This window comes from Ranitomeya imitator, chromosome 4 (genome assembly GCF_032444005.1).
Source record: "Ranitomeya imitator isolate aRanImi1 chromosome 4, aRanImi1.pri, whole genome shotgun sequence".
NCBI classification, from domain to species: domain Eukaryota; kingdom Metazoa; phylum Chordata; class Amphibia; order Anura; family Dendrobatidae; genus Ranitomeya; species Ranitomeya imitator.
Window position 1 is genome coordinate 215,502,412 of NC_091285.1, and position 14,195 is coordinate 215,516,606.

General features: G+C 43.0%; 1 protein-coding gene across 2 annotated transcripts in view; it reads left to right on the forward strand.

Moving 5' to 3' along the window:
• The first annotated feature begins 536 nt into the window (after nucleotides 1-536).
• KERA (keratocan) overlaps nucleotides 537-14,195 on the forward strand; it is a 78,694-nt gene continuing 65,035 nt past the window's right edge. The window contains exons 1-2 of one of the 2 annotated variants that reach the window (XM_069764371.1): nucleotides 537-638; nucleotides 2,105-2,992. In XM_069764371.1, coding sequence (XP_069620472.1) covers nucleotides 2,113-2,992 — 880 coding nt within the window. In that variant the 5' untranslated portion in view covers nucleotides 537-638; nucleotides 2,105-2,112. Of the gene's footprint in view, nucleotides 639-723; nucleotides 870-2,104; nucleotides 2,993-14,195 lie in introns of those variants that run through there. The other variant, XM_069764370.1, reaches the window with a different exon arrangement.

Sequence of the window (14,195 nt, forward strand, 5' to 3'; positions counted from 1 at the left end):
ACAATCTCAAACCAGTGCTATAAAAAAAAACAGAAATAAGAATTAGCCTAGACACAACTACTAATATTTTCAGTGATTAGATGTGAAATGGGACACTGTTGGTGCTTGATTTCAGTTACAGCAGTTACATTTTTTTGTAATTTTATTTGGTTTAATTGGTGTTTGTGGAACTAATGTGGGGCCTATACTATATTATAAGATAGCAGTACACTGTAGCTGGCTCTCTGCTACAAAAACGGGTAAATTTGATTTTAATAACTGTAAAAATTATATACCAAAGTACTTCAAGTATAGTGAATCTTTATTTTATTTTTCATTATAGTACATTATTTATTATTTTGAAAAAAAAAGCCTGTCATTACAAGTAATATAAAATGGTTACAGAGTCCACAATGTGCAATTTTATTATTTTTTTTTTGCTAAAGCAGATTATTACATAGTTCCCTGCAGCAATTTAGTTAAGAGCCCAGCATGCCCCTGTAGGAGCTGAAACGTCTAAAGTTGCTTTATGGGTTAACTGTTGTAGTCACTGGTGCATATATATTAGACTGTCAGCGTTCACAAACTTAGGCATTTTACTTCTGTCATAGTCTGACCAGGAAGCCACAAAAAAGGACTGAAAAGTCAGGAAACAAGAGGTAAGCCCAAAACAGCAGCTGTTTAGGAACAATGGCTAATGGCTATACTTCTAATATACAAGTAATCTAGGAAGTTTCTTGTGAGTGTAACAAGAGTAGAGTTGATGTAAGAGGCAGTTAAACCTCAAAGGACAGGATCAAAACATTCTGCTAAGAGCCAAGAGTTCCCACTATAAGGTGAATCCTAAGAGGCATCAGCTAGTGTGAGGAAGAACATCTACATTCCACGAGGTAAATCTTTCGAAAACACTATCTAGTACTATAAGATTCACTATTATTTAAGGCATTATAGATGATGTTTGCTCAGATTTTATCCATAATGTTTTTGGAAAGAGTCCAGGTTTTAAAACTATTTGTAATGTGAATTGAAATGTAGAACTGTCACTCACCTGACACTGGTTGTGAAAGTCACTTGCTGAGATGTTGATGTTTAATGAAGATGCATCATTTATGTAACAGATACACTTACATTTCCACTGAAAATTCTAGCATAATCTAAAGAGTAAGATAATGATATTCAGCTAGAAAGCTAAAGTTATAGATGAAAGATGCTTGTCTTTACTACTATATTTGGCCAATGAGTAAAAATTGCTTTTGTATTTTTAGTTACAGTGGATATATAGTTCATCAAACAATTAGATCTATAGTAATTCTTAACTGTGATGTCTTTAATATATAATTATATATAGTATATATATATGTATGTATATATATATATAATATGTATATTATATATACAGTATATATATGTTTTCAAAGATACAGTACCATAGTTGAAAGTATTTATCTAATTCAAGTATTTAAGCGCAGACATTACTTTGTTAATTACAATTTAAGTGGAACAGTGTGCTCTTAGTTTTGAGAAAGAATAAATTGTCTATGGTTATTCACATAGCTTGAGGGCAAAGATTCTCATAATCTTTCCAGGTTTCTGAGCAATGCACAAGAAACAGCTGTTTAAATGCCCTTTGATCCTTTATACTAGAGAATACCATATTTATTGAAAATGCTAACCAGATGAACCTTTATATTGTAGAATGGAAAGTCATAATACCGTGAATACTTTTGAGAACTCATACCTGATTTAAACAAGTTAATCTGTTTTGTCTATGTTCCCATGAGACTAATTCTCCTACTCAAACGTTGCACAAATTCATGGAACTCTACAACAATAAAGAGCTTTGTATTGTAAACCATTTGGGACCATGGAAAAAAAATAGATGATGTGAGTTCATTCTAGCTGACTGATGTAAAGACTAAAACATCTGGTCTTCTGTAAGGGGTTTAATGTTCACAATACACTGTAGACATTTTACACAGCAATGCTACAAACATATAAAGTGAGGCCTACTTGTAATCAAATGATGACTTTAGAATGGAAATTTAAAAAGCTGGAATAGTTATTACAGAGTTGGAGACTGTCATTGCCATCATGTAAATAAATATTTTCCATTATCCTTTTTTAGGGTTGACAATGGAAAAACATATTATTTGTAGAACTTTGATTCTTTTTCTCACCATCTTTATTGTTGCTGAAAGTCAAGTTTATGACTATTTTGACCTGGAGCCTTCCTATTTACTTTCCAACGACTGTCCAAAAGAGTGCACGTGCCCCACGAGTTTTCCACGTGCTTTATATTGTGAAAACAAAGGTTTGAAAGAAGTTCCTCCCATCCCATCAAGAATTTGGTATTTGTATCTGCAAAATAATGAAATTAGGACACTTGATAAGAAGCAATTTTCTAATGCTACAGAGCTTAGGTGGATCAATCTAAACAAAAATAAAATTACAAGTGAAAGTATTAAAAGTAATGTCTTTGGATCTATGAAGAATTTACTTTACCTATTTCTAGAGGACAATGCTTTAGAAGGAGTACCTTCACCATTACCAAACAGCTTGGAACAACTTCGTCTAGCAAGAAATAAAATCTCTAAGATTCCTAAAGATGTTTTTAGTGGTTTAGGAAATCTCACTTTACTGGATTTACACCAGAATAAGCTTACAGATGGTTCTTTCCAAGCTGATGCATTTGCAGGACTTAAAAATTTGGTGCAGCTCAACATTGCCAAAAATACCTTAAAGAAAATGCCTTCAGGCCTTCCTTCTAATACTGTGCAATTGTATTTAGATAACAACAATATTGAGTCAATACCTAATGAGTACTTTAATAAAGTACCAAAAATCTCTTTCATTAGGCTAAACTACAACAAGTTATCAGACATGGGCATACCAGCAAATGTGTTTAATGTATCTTCCATACTAGACTTGCAGCTGTCCTACAATGAACTAACAGCTGTGCCCAATGTTAATGGTCATCTGGAGCGTCTCTACCTAGATCACAACAAAATTAAAAGTAAGTCCCTTTGTTTTCTTTATAGTAAAGAATACTTCATGAAGAATCACCAACAGTAAGTCTATTGAATAATGATATGGAAACAGGGGCAATGCTATAGGCCAAATGATTAGGGATGGGCGAACCTGAACTGTAAAGTTCTGGACCCATACCACTATGTGTTCGGTCACAAGGTCCCGAACATGTGTTTCCATGGGAAATCCGTGTTACAGTTTGGGTCCAGTTCGGGTCCAGGGCCTGTACAAGAAAGCATAAAATTAATAATAAACATTATAATTATACTTACCTGTCCAGCGATGCGTCCTCCAGTCCTGCTGTCTCCCGGCCGCATCTGCTCTCGGGGCCGCTCATTACCTTTCGACGGTATTCACTACACTCGTCAGTAGTGTTGAGCGATACCGTCCGATACTTGAAAGTATCGGTATCGGATAGTATCGGCCGATACCCGAAAAATATCGGATATCGCCGATACCGATATCCGATACCAATACAAGTCAATGGGACATCAAGTATCGGAATGTATCCTATGGTTCCCAGGGTCTGAAGGAGAGGAAACTCTCCTTCAGGCCCTGTGATCCATAGTGAGGTGTAAAATAAAGAATTAAAATAAAAAATATTGATATGCTCACCTCTCCGGCGGCCCCTGGACATCACGCTGGTAACCAGCCGGCTTCTTTGTTTAAAATGAGCACCTTTAGGACCTGCGAATGACGTTGCGGCTTCTGATTGGTCGCGTGCCGCCCATGTGACCGGCACGCGACCAATCAGAAGCCGCGACGTCATTCGCAGGTCCTTAATTCCTAGAATTAGGAGTTTTGTGAATGAGAATAACGTCGCGGCTTCTGATTGGTCGCGTGGCGGTCACATGGGCGGCACGCGACCAATCAGAAGCCGCGACATCATTCTCAGGTCCTAAAGGCGCTCATTTTAAACAAAGAAGCCGGCCGGTTACCAGCGTGATGTCCAGGGGCCGCTGGAGAGGTGAGCATATCAATATTTTTTATTTTAATTCTTTATTTTACACATCCCTATTGATCCGATACCGATACCCGATACCACAAAAGTATCGGATCTCGGTATCGGAATTCCGATACCGCAAGTATCGGCCGATACCCGATACTTGCGGTATCGGAATGCTCAACACTACTCGTCAGTCTTCGCCTTTTTTTTTCCGGCAGTTTTCATGCGGTGTAATAAGTATAATTATAATGTTTATTATTAATTTTATGCTTTTCTTTACAGCCCCCCGCCCCATCTGATATCTGTAAAGTCCAAGCTCAGGGTTCAGATGCAAGTTTGCGTCATCTCCGGCCCCGATCTTGAACTTTGCAAAAAAACTCAGGTGAACCCGCCTAACCCAATCATTGGGGGAGTTCGCCCATCACTACAAATGATGTTTCAATACATTGATGCTTATCACTGTAGATAATGTAGAAATGATTGTGAGCTAATCAAGAACTTTAACTTGGAAAAACAGGCAAAACATATTGCAATTCTATTAAAGTTTGTTCAAAAATGATGTCTATATAAGGTTGGTTCAGCTATAAGTCAGCGACTTGTTTAAAATTTTCCAACTTAGTACAATGCGTTTTTATTGAACACTCAATAGAAGAACCTGATGAAGCTGTTGTATTTTTCTTTTAAATCCATTTAAGACTGGCTTCATAATCCTTTTGACTTTACACCCACAATTAGTTCTGCTGCAGAAAATTGGAGTCAATCAGAAGCCTCTCTGATGGTATTGCATGAATGATAAATATCTGCTTTTATTTCTCAGCATTGCAGACACCTTTAAATGGAACCTATCATTTAAAAACACTGTTAACCTTCAGCTATGGGATTAATCTGCAGGTTATAGTTCCGAAGCTCGTCTCTACACTGATAGCCCCTCTGCCTGAAGGAAATGAACTTTCATCCTCCCAGCAGTTTTGGGCTTTCAGTGACAGGGGTTCGGCCAGTGTGGCTTCAATCACCACTCAGTGCATCGTGAGTAAAAGCTGAAAGCATGCCTGACTGCTGGCTCATCAATACTTGCTGATGCAGTATAACTGCCTTGGGTCTTGCTGCTGTGCTTAATCTTGCCATGGTGTATGACCTGTGGCATGAAACTGTGTTTCACAACTTTGGAGAAGTTTGGCTGTTCCTCACCCAGTTTTAACCCTCCTGCAAAGCTGTTTCTGTTACAGTTAATGACTTTGCTTCAGCCACCCTATGAAACTCATGTACGCTAACACACCTGTTTGGTATAGTTTGATGGTTACACATCTGATTATCATCTTGCAAGTGAAGAAAGGAAAAAGTTGTCACACTGATTTTAGATTTGATTTAACTTTCTTTTTTGTTCTTTCACTTTGCATTTTGTAAACTGATAAAAAATAAACCGGCAATGCTTCTATTTTCAAAATATTTAGAATTGAGAGTCCTCAGTGGTTGATACCTTTTAATGGCTAACTGAAAAGATGGTAACAAATTGCAAGCTTTCGAGACTACACTGGTCTCTTCATCAGGCAAAGACTAATGCAAATTCTGAAGAATCACATATTTATGCACAACATAGTATAGAAAAAAAAAAAAAAGAGGGGAAAAAAAACCATGGATAAGCCAGGTAACATGAAGCAGAATTACCATGGGTGATAAACAGTTATGTCCATAAATATTGGGCCAATTCTTAGATAAGGATTGTTTTATTGTCCTGTGATTAGGGGACAATTCACAGGACAATAAAACAATCCTTATCTAAGAATTGGCCCAATATTTATGGACGTAACTGTTTATCACCCATGGTAATTCTGCTTCATGTTACCTGGCTTATCCATGGTTTTTTTTCCCCTCTTTTTTTCCTATACAATGTTGTGCATAAATATGTGATTCTTCAGAATTTGTTTTAGTCTTTGCCTGATGAAGAGACCTGTGTAGTCTCGAAAGCTTGCAATTTGTTACCATCTTTTCAGTTAGCCATTAAAAGGTATCAACCACTGAGGACTCTCAATTCTAAATATTTTTCTATCCACTGGCTAACACGGTACCAAGATATATTTCTTTCCTGTATCTATTTTCAAATACATTCTTACTGCTGCAGAATTTTTTAATGCCTGCCTAAGATTTTTGCACATTACTATATGTATATTTATATTTATATTGTAATGGGCACAGGCATTGTAGGGCACTGTTGCAGTGACTTAGGAAGACACAGACCATGCAAAGAAAATGTGAGGCTTTGTTTTTTGCCAAAAAGTAACAAACAGTAGAGAAACTAAAAACAACAAAGACTTGCCCATCTAGGCGCTCTCTAACATACCATACCTCCGATTCACGCTACCAGGGATGTATACAGGCTTGGCCTTCCAATCACTCAGCATTTAGCTAATTAAATCGCTGTGCATATCCTTATCAGAAATACGTCATATCAGTTCGGAGGCTATGAACCTCTGAAACTTTTCCTTCAGCCTTTTCTGTGTCTGTAATGAGACGACCTCTGAGTTGAGACCTACAAAGATTGGAGAGGTCTGTCATATTTTTCTTAGGTACATTTAAATTGTGAGGCTATGTGCACACGTTCAGGTTTTTTTGCATTTTTTTGCGCTAAAAACGCTATAAAAACTCATTAAAAACGCATACATTATGCATTCTATCATTTAGAATGCATTCTGAATGTTTTGTGCACATGGATGCTTTTTTTTCTGCGAAAAAAAACGCATCGCTGTAAAAAAATAAGCACGTTCATTATTTTTGCGGATTTTCTGCATTTTTCCCTCAATTCTATGCATTTGGGAAAAAATGCACAAAAAACGTACAAAAACGCGTCAAACGTGTCAAAAAACGTGAAAAAAAACACATGCGGATTTCTGGCAGAAATGTCCGGTTTTTGTCAGGAAAATTTCTGCAAGAGATCCTGACGTGTGCATATACCCTGAGAGACAGAATCTTAAAAAAAATCCAGAAAATCATTGTATGATTTTTGCATAATTAATTAGCCTGTTATTTCATGAAATAAGTATTTGATACAAAAGAGACACAGTACTTAATATTTGTGTTTGAGTTTAGCCTCAGGTATGGAGTCTGGCTAGGTCACTCCAAGACCTTGAAATGCTTCTTATGGAGCAACTCTTTAGTTGCCTGGTGGTGTTTTTTGTTTCATGGTCATGCTGGAAGACCCAGCCATGACCCATCTTCAATGCTTAATGCTCTTACTGAGGGGAGGAGAATGTTGGCCAAAATCTCGCTATATATGACCCCATCCATCCTCCCTTCAATGTCATGCAGTCATCCTGTCCCTTTTGTATAAAAGCACCCCCAAAGTATGATGTTTGGCCTACAATAATTCACGGTTGGGTAGGTATTCTTGGTGTTATTCTCATCCTTTTTCTTCCTCCAAACACGGCAAGTGGAGTTGACACCAAAAAATTCTGTTTTGGTCATCTGACCACATGATCTTATCCATTGCCTCTTCTGGATCATCCAAATGGTCATTGGCCAACTTCAAACAGGCCTGTGCTGTCGAGAGATGGGGGACCTTGCATTGCCCTGCAGGATTTTAATCCATGATGGCGCAGTGTGTTATTAACAGTAATGTATGAGACTGTGGTCCCAGCTCTCTTCAGGTCATTGATTAGGTACTCCTGTGTAGTATTGGGCTGATTCCTGACTTTTCTCAGAATTATCCTTACCCCTCGAGAAAAGATTCTTCCATTTTCTAATAATTGTGTGAACAGTTGTTGCCTTCTCACCAAGCTGCTGCTTGCCTATTGTCCTGTAGCCAATCTCTGCTTTGAGCACGTCTATAATTTTTTTCCTGGTGTCCTTGCACAGCTCTCTGGCCATGGTGGGGAAGCTGGAGTGTGATTAATTGAGTGTGTGGGCAGGTGTCTTTTATACAGGTAACAAATTCAAACAGGTGCAATTAGTACAGGTAATTAGTGTAAAGTAGTAGAGGTAGAGCTTCTTAAAGAAAAACAGGTCTGTGAGAGCCATAATTCTTATTTGTTGGTAGGTGATCAAATACTGTATTTCATGCAATAAATTGCCATTTAAATATTTTAAATCATACAATGTGATTTTCTGTTTTTTATTTTTAGATTCTGTCTCTCACAGTTAAGTATGAAATACTTATTTTCCCCACTGCATATGTGTGTGTGTGTGTATATATATATATATATATATATATATATATATATACTGTTCAAAGAAATAAAGGGACCACTTCTTAAACGACAGAATATATCTCCATGTAAATCAAACTTCTGTGAAATCAAATTGTCCACTTCAGAAGCAACACTGTTTGACAATCAATTTCACATGCTGTTGTGCAAATGGGGTAGCACGGTGGCGCAGAGTCCTGGGTTCAAACCCCACTAAGGACAACATCTGCAAAGAGTTTGTATGTTCTCTCCGTGTTTGCGTGGGTTTCCTCCAGGTTCTCTGGTTTCCTCCCACATTCCAAAGACATACTGATAGAGAATTTAGATTGTGAGCCCCAACAGGTACAGCGATGATAATGTGTGCAAAACTGTAAAGCGCTGCGGAATATGTAAGCGCTATATAAAAATAAAGATTATTATTATTAATAGACAACAGATGGAAATTATTGGCAATTATCAAGACACACCCAATAAAGGAGTGGTTCTGCAGGTGGGGACCACAGATCACATCTCAGTACCAATGCTTTCTGGCTGATGTCTTGGTCACTTTTGAATGTTGGTTGTGCTTTCTACAACCCACACAAGGGCTCAGGTAGTGCAGCTCATTTAGGATAGCACATCAATGCAAGCTGTGGCAAGAAGGTTTGCTGTGTCTGTCAGCGTAGTGTCCAGAGGCTGGAGGCGCTACAAGGAGACAGGCCAGTGCACCTGTAGACATGGACGGGGTCGTAGGAGGGCAACAACCGAGCAGCAGGACTGCTACCTCAGCCGTTTCTGCAAGTAGGAACAAATAAAGCACTACCTGAGCCCTGCAAAATGACCTCCAGCAGGCCACAAATGTGCATGTGTCTGTACAAACAGTTAGAAACCGACTCCATGAGAATTGTCTGAGTGCCCGACGTCCACAGATAGAGGTTGTGCTCACAACCCAACACCATGCAGGACGCTTGGCATTTGCCACAGAACACCAGGATTGGCAAATTCGCCACTGGTGCCCTTCACAGATTAAAGCAGATTCACACTGAGCACATGTGACAGACGTGACAGAGTCTGGAGACACCGTGGAGAGCTATCTGCTGCCTGCAACATCCTTAAGCATGACTGGTTTGGCAGTGGGTCAGTAATGGTGTGGGGTGGCATTTCTTTGGAGGGCCGCACAGCCCTCAGTGTGCTCGCCAGAGGTAGGCTGACTGCCATTATGTACCAAGATGAGATCCTCAGACCCCTTGTGAGACCATATGCTGGTGCCTTGGCCCAGGGTTCGTCCTAATGCAGGACAATGCCAGACCTCATGTGGCTGGTGTGTGTCAGCAGTTCCTGCGAGATGAAGGCATTGAAGCTATGGACTAACCCACGCATTCCCCAGATCTGAATCCGATTGAACACATTTGGGACATCATGTCTTGCACCATCCACCAATGTCACATTGCACCACAGTCTGTCCAGGAGTTGGCGGATGCTTTAGTCCAGGTCTTGGAGGAGATCCCTCAGGAGACCATCCGCCGCCTCATCAGGAGCATGCCCAGGCATAGTAGGGAGGTCATACTGGCACGTGGAGGCCACATACACTGCTGATCATCATTTCCTTGTCTTGAGGCATTTCCACTGATGTTGGATCAGCCTGTAACTTCATTTTCCACTTTGATTTTGAGCATCATTCCAACTCCAGACTTCCTTCAGTGATATCTAGGATGTGGGATTTTAGTGTTCCTTTTATTTTTTTGAGCAGTGTATATATATATATATATATATATATATATATATATATATCATAATAAAAGTGGAATTTTGAATAGCAGACTATATACAGAGTATATATACAGCAGAGATGTCAAACTGCATTCCTCGAGGGCTGCAAACAGGTTATGTTTTCAGGATTTCCTTAGTATTGCACAGGTGATGGAATCATTCTGTGCAGGTGATTAAATTATCACCTGTGCAACACAAGGAAATCCTGAAAACATGACCTGTTTGCAGCCCTCGAGGAATGCAGTTTGACACCTCTGATATGCAGTATGTACATACACATACAGTTGTGCTAAAAAGTTTACATACCGTTGTAGAATTTTTGCTTTTTTGGTCTTTTTCAGTGAATATGAATGATAACACCAAAACATTTTCTCCACTCATGGCTAGTGATTGGGTGAAGCCGTTTGTTGTCAAAATACTGTGGTTTCATTTTTAAATCATAATGACAACCCAAAACATGCAACTGACCCTGATGAAAAGTTTACATACACCATTTCTTAATATCATGTATTGCCCCATCTAACATCAATGACAGCTTGAAGTCTTTTGTGGTAGTTGTGGATGAGGTTCTTTATTTTCTCAGATGGTAAGGCTGCCCACTATTCTTGGCAAAAAGCCTCCAGTTCGTGTAAATTCCTGGGCTGTCAAGCAAGAACTGCAGACTTGAGATCTCCCCAGAGTAGTGTCACGCCCTACAGACGTGTCTATCGGGTGGACCCACTGGACCACAAATACAGCGGTTACTGATACCAGGAAGGGAGAACCAGACCAGGATAGCAGGTTCAAACGCTTTATTGTACAGTAATACAAACACTAGGGGAGACACCCCAAAGGAAGGCCACAGGGCCACAACACCAGAAAACCTCTAAGGAGACCAAGGCTTGGAGTGACCCCTATACAGGGATTTCCCCTAGACCACCAATAGAGGGTCCGATGAGGCAGACACCTGTGTTAAACCGACCTAGGAGGTAGGAAGAAATGAATAAACAAAACAGGGCTGGATGTGGAACTTGGAAGCAGGAAGAAGACTGCAGGGAACCACACAGGATACTGGACTCAGGATGCTGTGGAGACCAGACTCGATCCTAGGGAAAAAAGGAACACAGAGTAAGACAGGCAAATTGGACTGATAAGCCTAGCAGGATAAGACCTGGAGCAGCAACTTCAGGATAATGGAAGTTGCCCAGGCGGTGTCCAGGAGTGACTGAGATCTTTATATACCTCCAGCCTCCATGTGATAGGCCGGGAGAAGGGGCAATGAGTAGGGAGGGGCTGACCCTTTAAGAAGCCAGAGAGCTCGCCTGACCGCCCCCTATGCACTCCCTAGGAGAGGGAGAGAAAGGAGGAAGGGCAGCAGACATGGGAGCAAGGACCCGGGCAGCACATCTGCAGGGACGGACCCCGGAGCGCCGGCGGATGACCGGAGCGTGACCCTGCTGGCTAAGGACAGGACCAGAAGAGGTAAGAGCAGGCGGGGAAGAGAAAGAAGGTGCCCCGGACTGTGAGGTGGTGACAGTACCCCCCCCCCTCCAGGCCCCCCCGGGCGGCGACTGGCAAAGAACCACCGTAGGAGACGAGGAGCATGGACGTTGCCCTCTGGCTCCCAGGACCTCTCCTCAGGACCAAACCCCTTCCAGTCGACCAGGTACCATTTGGCACGCCCTCTCTTCTTCACGTCCAGGATGGCACTGACCTAATACTCGTCATTGGCCGAAATCGGAGGAGGATGCTCTCCCGGATCCTGGGAGAAGCGGTTGAGGATCACAGGTTTGAGAAGGGAACGGTGGAAAGAATTATGTATTCACAGAGAAGGAGGCACCTTAAGGCGGACGTACTTGGCTGATAACCATACCTTGTCTCCCGGTTGAAACATCTGGGCATCAAGTCTTCTCTTGTCGGCATGGTCCTTCATGCGCTGGGATGCTTTCACAAGAGCCTCACGAGTCTTGTTCCAGATGTTGGCGAAGTCGCGAGCCACGGCCTCTGCTGCAGGATTGGGAGTCGCGATGTCCAAGGGAGTCGGGATCCTCGGGTGTTGCCCATATACAATAAAAGATGGAGTGTTACGAGAGGACTCACCAACATAATTATTGTACGAGAACTCCGCCCAAGGCAGTAGGGACGCCCAGTTGTCGTGGTGTGCGTTGACAAAGTGTCGTAGAAAGCATGCCAACACCTGGTTTACCCGTTCCACCTGTCCGTTAGACTGTGGATGATAAGCCGAAGAGAAGTCCAAGGCAATATCGAGTTTCCTGCAGAGAGACCGCCAGAATCGGGACACGAATTGTACTCCCCTATCGGAAACAATGTTGGAGGGTAACCCATGCAACCGGAGGATATGTTGAACAAACAACTCGGCCAGCTTGGGTGCCGAAGGAAGACCAGGCAGAGAAACGAAGTGACTCATCTTGGAAAATCTGTCCACCACGACCCAGATGACAGTATTCCCGGAGGATGCAGGGAGATCCGTGATGAAGTCCATCGCAATGTGTTGCCATGGTTTTGATGGTATAGGCAAGGGCAAGAGTTGACCGGTGGGAAGCCGTTTGGGGGTCTTGTTGCGGGCACAGGAAGAACAGGCTGAGACGTAGTCTGACACCTCTTGACGCATCCCAGGCCACCAGTAGTACCGACCGATCAACTGTAGAGTCTTTGTCAGACCTGCGTGGCCGGCTAGTAAGGAGGAATGTCCCCAGCGAAGGATGCGTTCTCGACTCAGTTCGGGCACCAGCGTCTTACCAGGAGGTACCTGCGACAGTCGAAGCGGTGCAACCATGATCACCTTGGATGGATCAATGATGGGACGAGGTTCCTCCTCCTGATCGTTGGTAAGGAAAGACCGGGAGAGGGCGTCAGCCTTGATATTCTTATCTGCGGGACGAAAATGAAGACGGTAGTCAAACCGAGCAAAGAATAAAGACCAACGGGCCTGACGAGGATTGAGCCTCTGGGCAGACTGGAGATAGGCCAAGTTCTTGTGGACCGCTCCCTCTAGGAGGTAACGCCACTCCTCCAAGGCCATCTTGATGGCAAGCAACTCACGGTCACCAATGGAGTAATTCCGCTCACAGGGGGTAAAGGCCTTCGAAAAGAAGCTGCAAGAGACCATGCGTCCGGAGGCGGCTTTCTGCGTGAGGACGGCCCCTGCACCTGTGGAGGAAGCGTCCACCTCCAGAAAGAACTGCTTCTCAGCGACGGGCCTGTGCAGGGCTGGTGCGGAGGAGAAGGCCCGTTTGAGTGCCTGGAAGGAACACTCGGCCTCTGGAGTCCATCCATTAGCAGGTATTCCCTTGCGTGTGAGTGCTGTGAGAGGCTTGACCAGATCCGAGAAGTGCTGGATAAACTGCCGGCAGTAGTTGGCGAATCCTACGAACCGCTGGATGGCTTTGATGCCGACCGTCCGAGGCCAGTTCATGATGGCCGACACCTTGTTAGGATCCATCTCCAGCCCAGAGTCAGAGACGATGTATCCAAGGAACGGCAGAGAAGACCGCTCGAAGAGGCATTTCTCATACTTGGCATACAAGCGGTTCTCCAGTAATCGAAGGAGAACTCGTCGGACGTCTCTTCTGTGTGTGGGTAGGTCTGGGGAGAAAACTAAGATGTTATCCAGGTATACCACTACACATACGTACAGCATGTCACGGAAGATGTCGTTCACGAACTCCTGGAAAACGGCTGGTAAGTTGCACAGTCCGAAGGGCATCACCCGGTACTCGAAGTGACCATCACAGGTGTTGAAGGCGGTTTTCCACTCGTCACCGGCCCGGATGCGGACAAGGTTGTAAGCCCCTCGCAGGTCCAGCTTGGTGAAGATCCGGGCTCCCCGGAGCCGATCGAAGAGTTCTGGAAAAAGAGGCAGTGGGTACTTATTCTTTACCGTGATAGCGTTTAATCCGCGGTAGTCAATGCAAGGACGCAAGGACCCGTCCTTCTTTTTTACGAAGAAGAACCCGGCTCCCACAGGGGATGTGGACCTCTGGATGAATCCCCGGGCCAAACTGTTTGTGACGTATTCTGACATCGCCTGAGTCTCAGCAGGGGACAGAGGGTAGATTCGTCCTGTAGGAAAAGAAGCACCTGGAACCAAATCGATGGGACAATCATAAGGCCTTTGCGGGGGCAAGACCTCTGCTTCTCGTTTATCGAAGACATCCGCAAATGCCCAGTAGGCCTCCGGAAGTCCGGGCAAGGACGTAGGTGAGGGAGGCAAACGGATAGGCCGGACGGACAGCAGGCAATGGCTATGGCAGGCCGAACCCCAACGCAGGACCTTCCCACTTCGCCAGTCTATGACTAGCTCATGCGTACGCAGC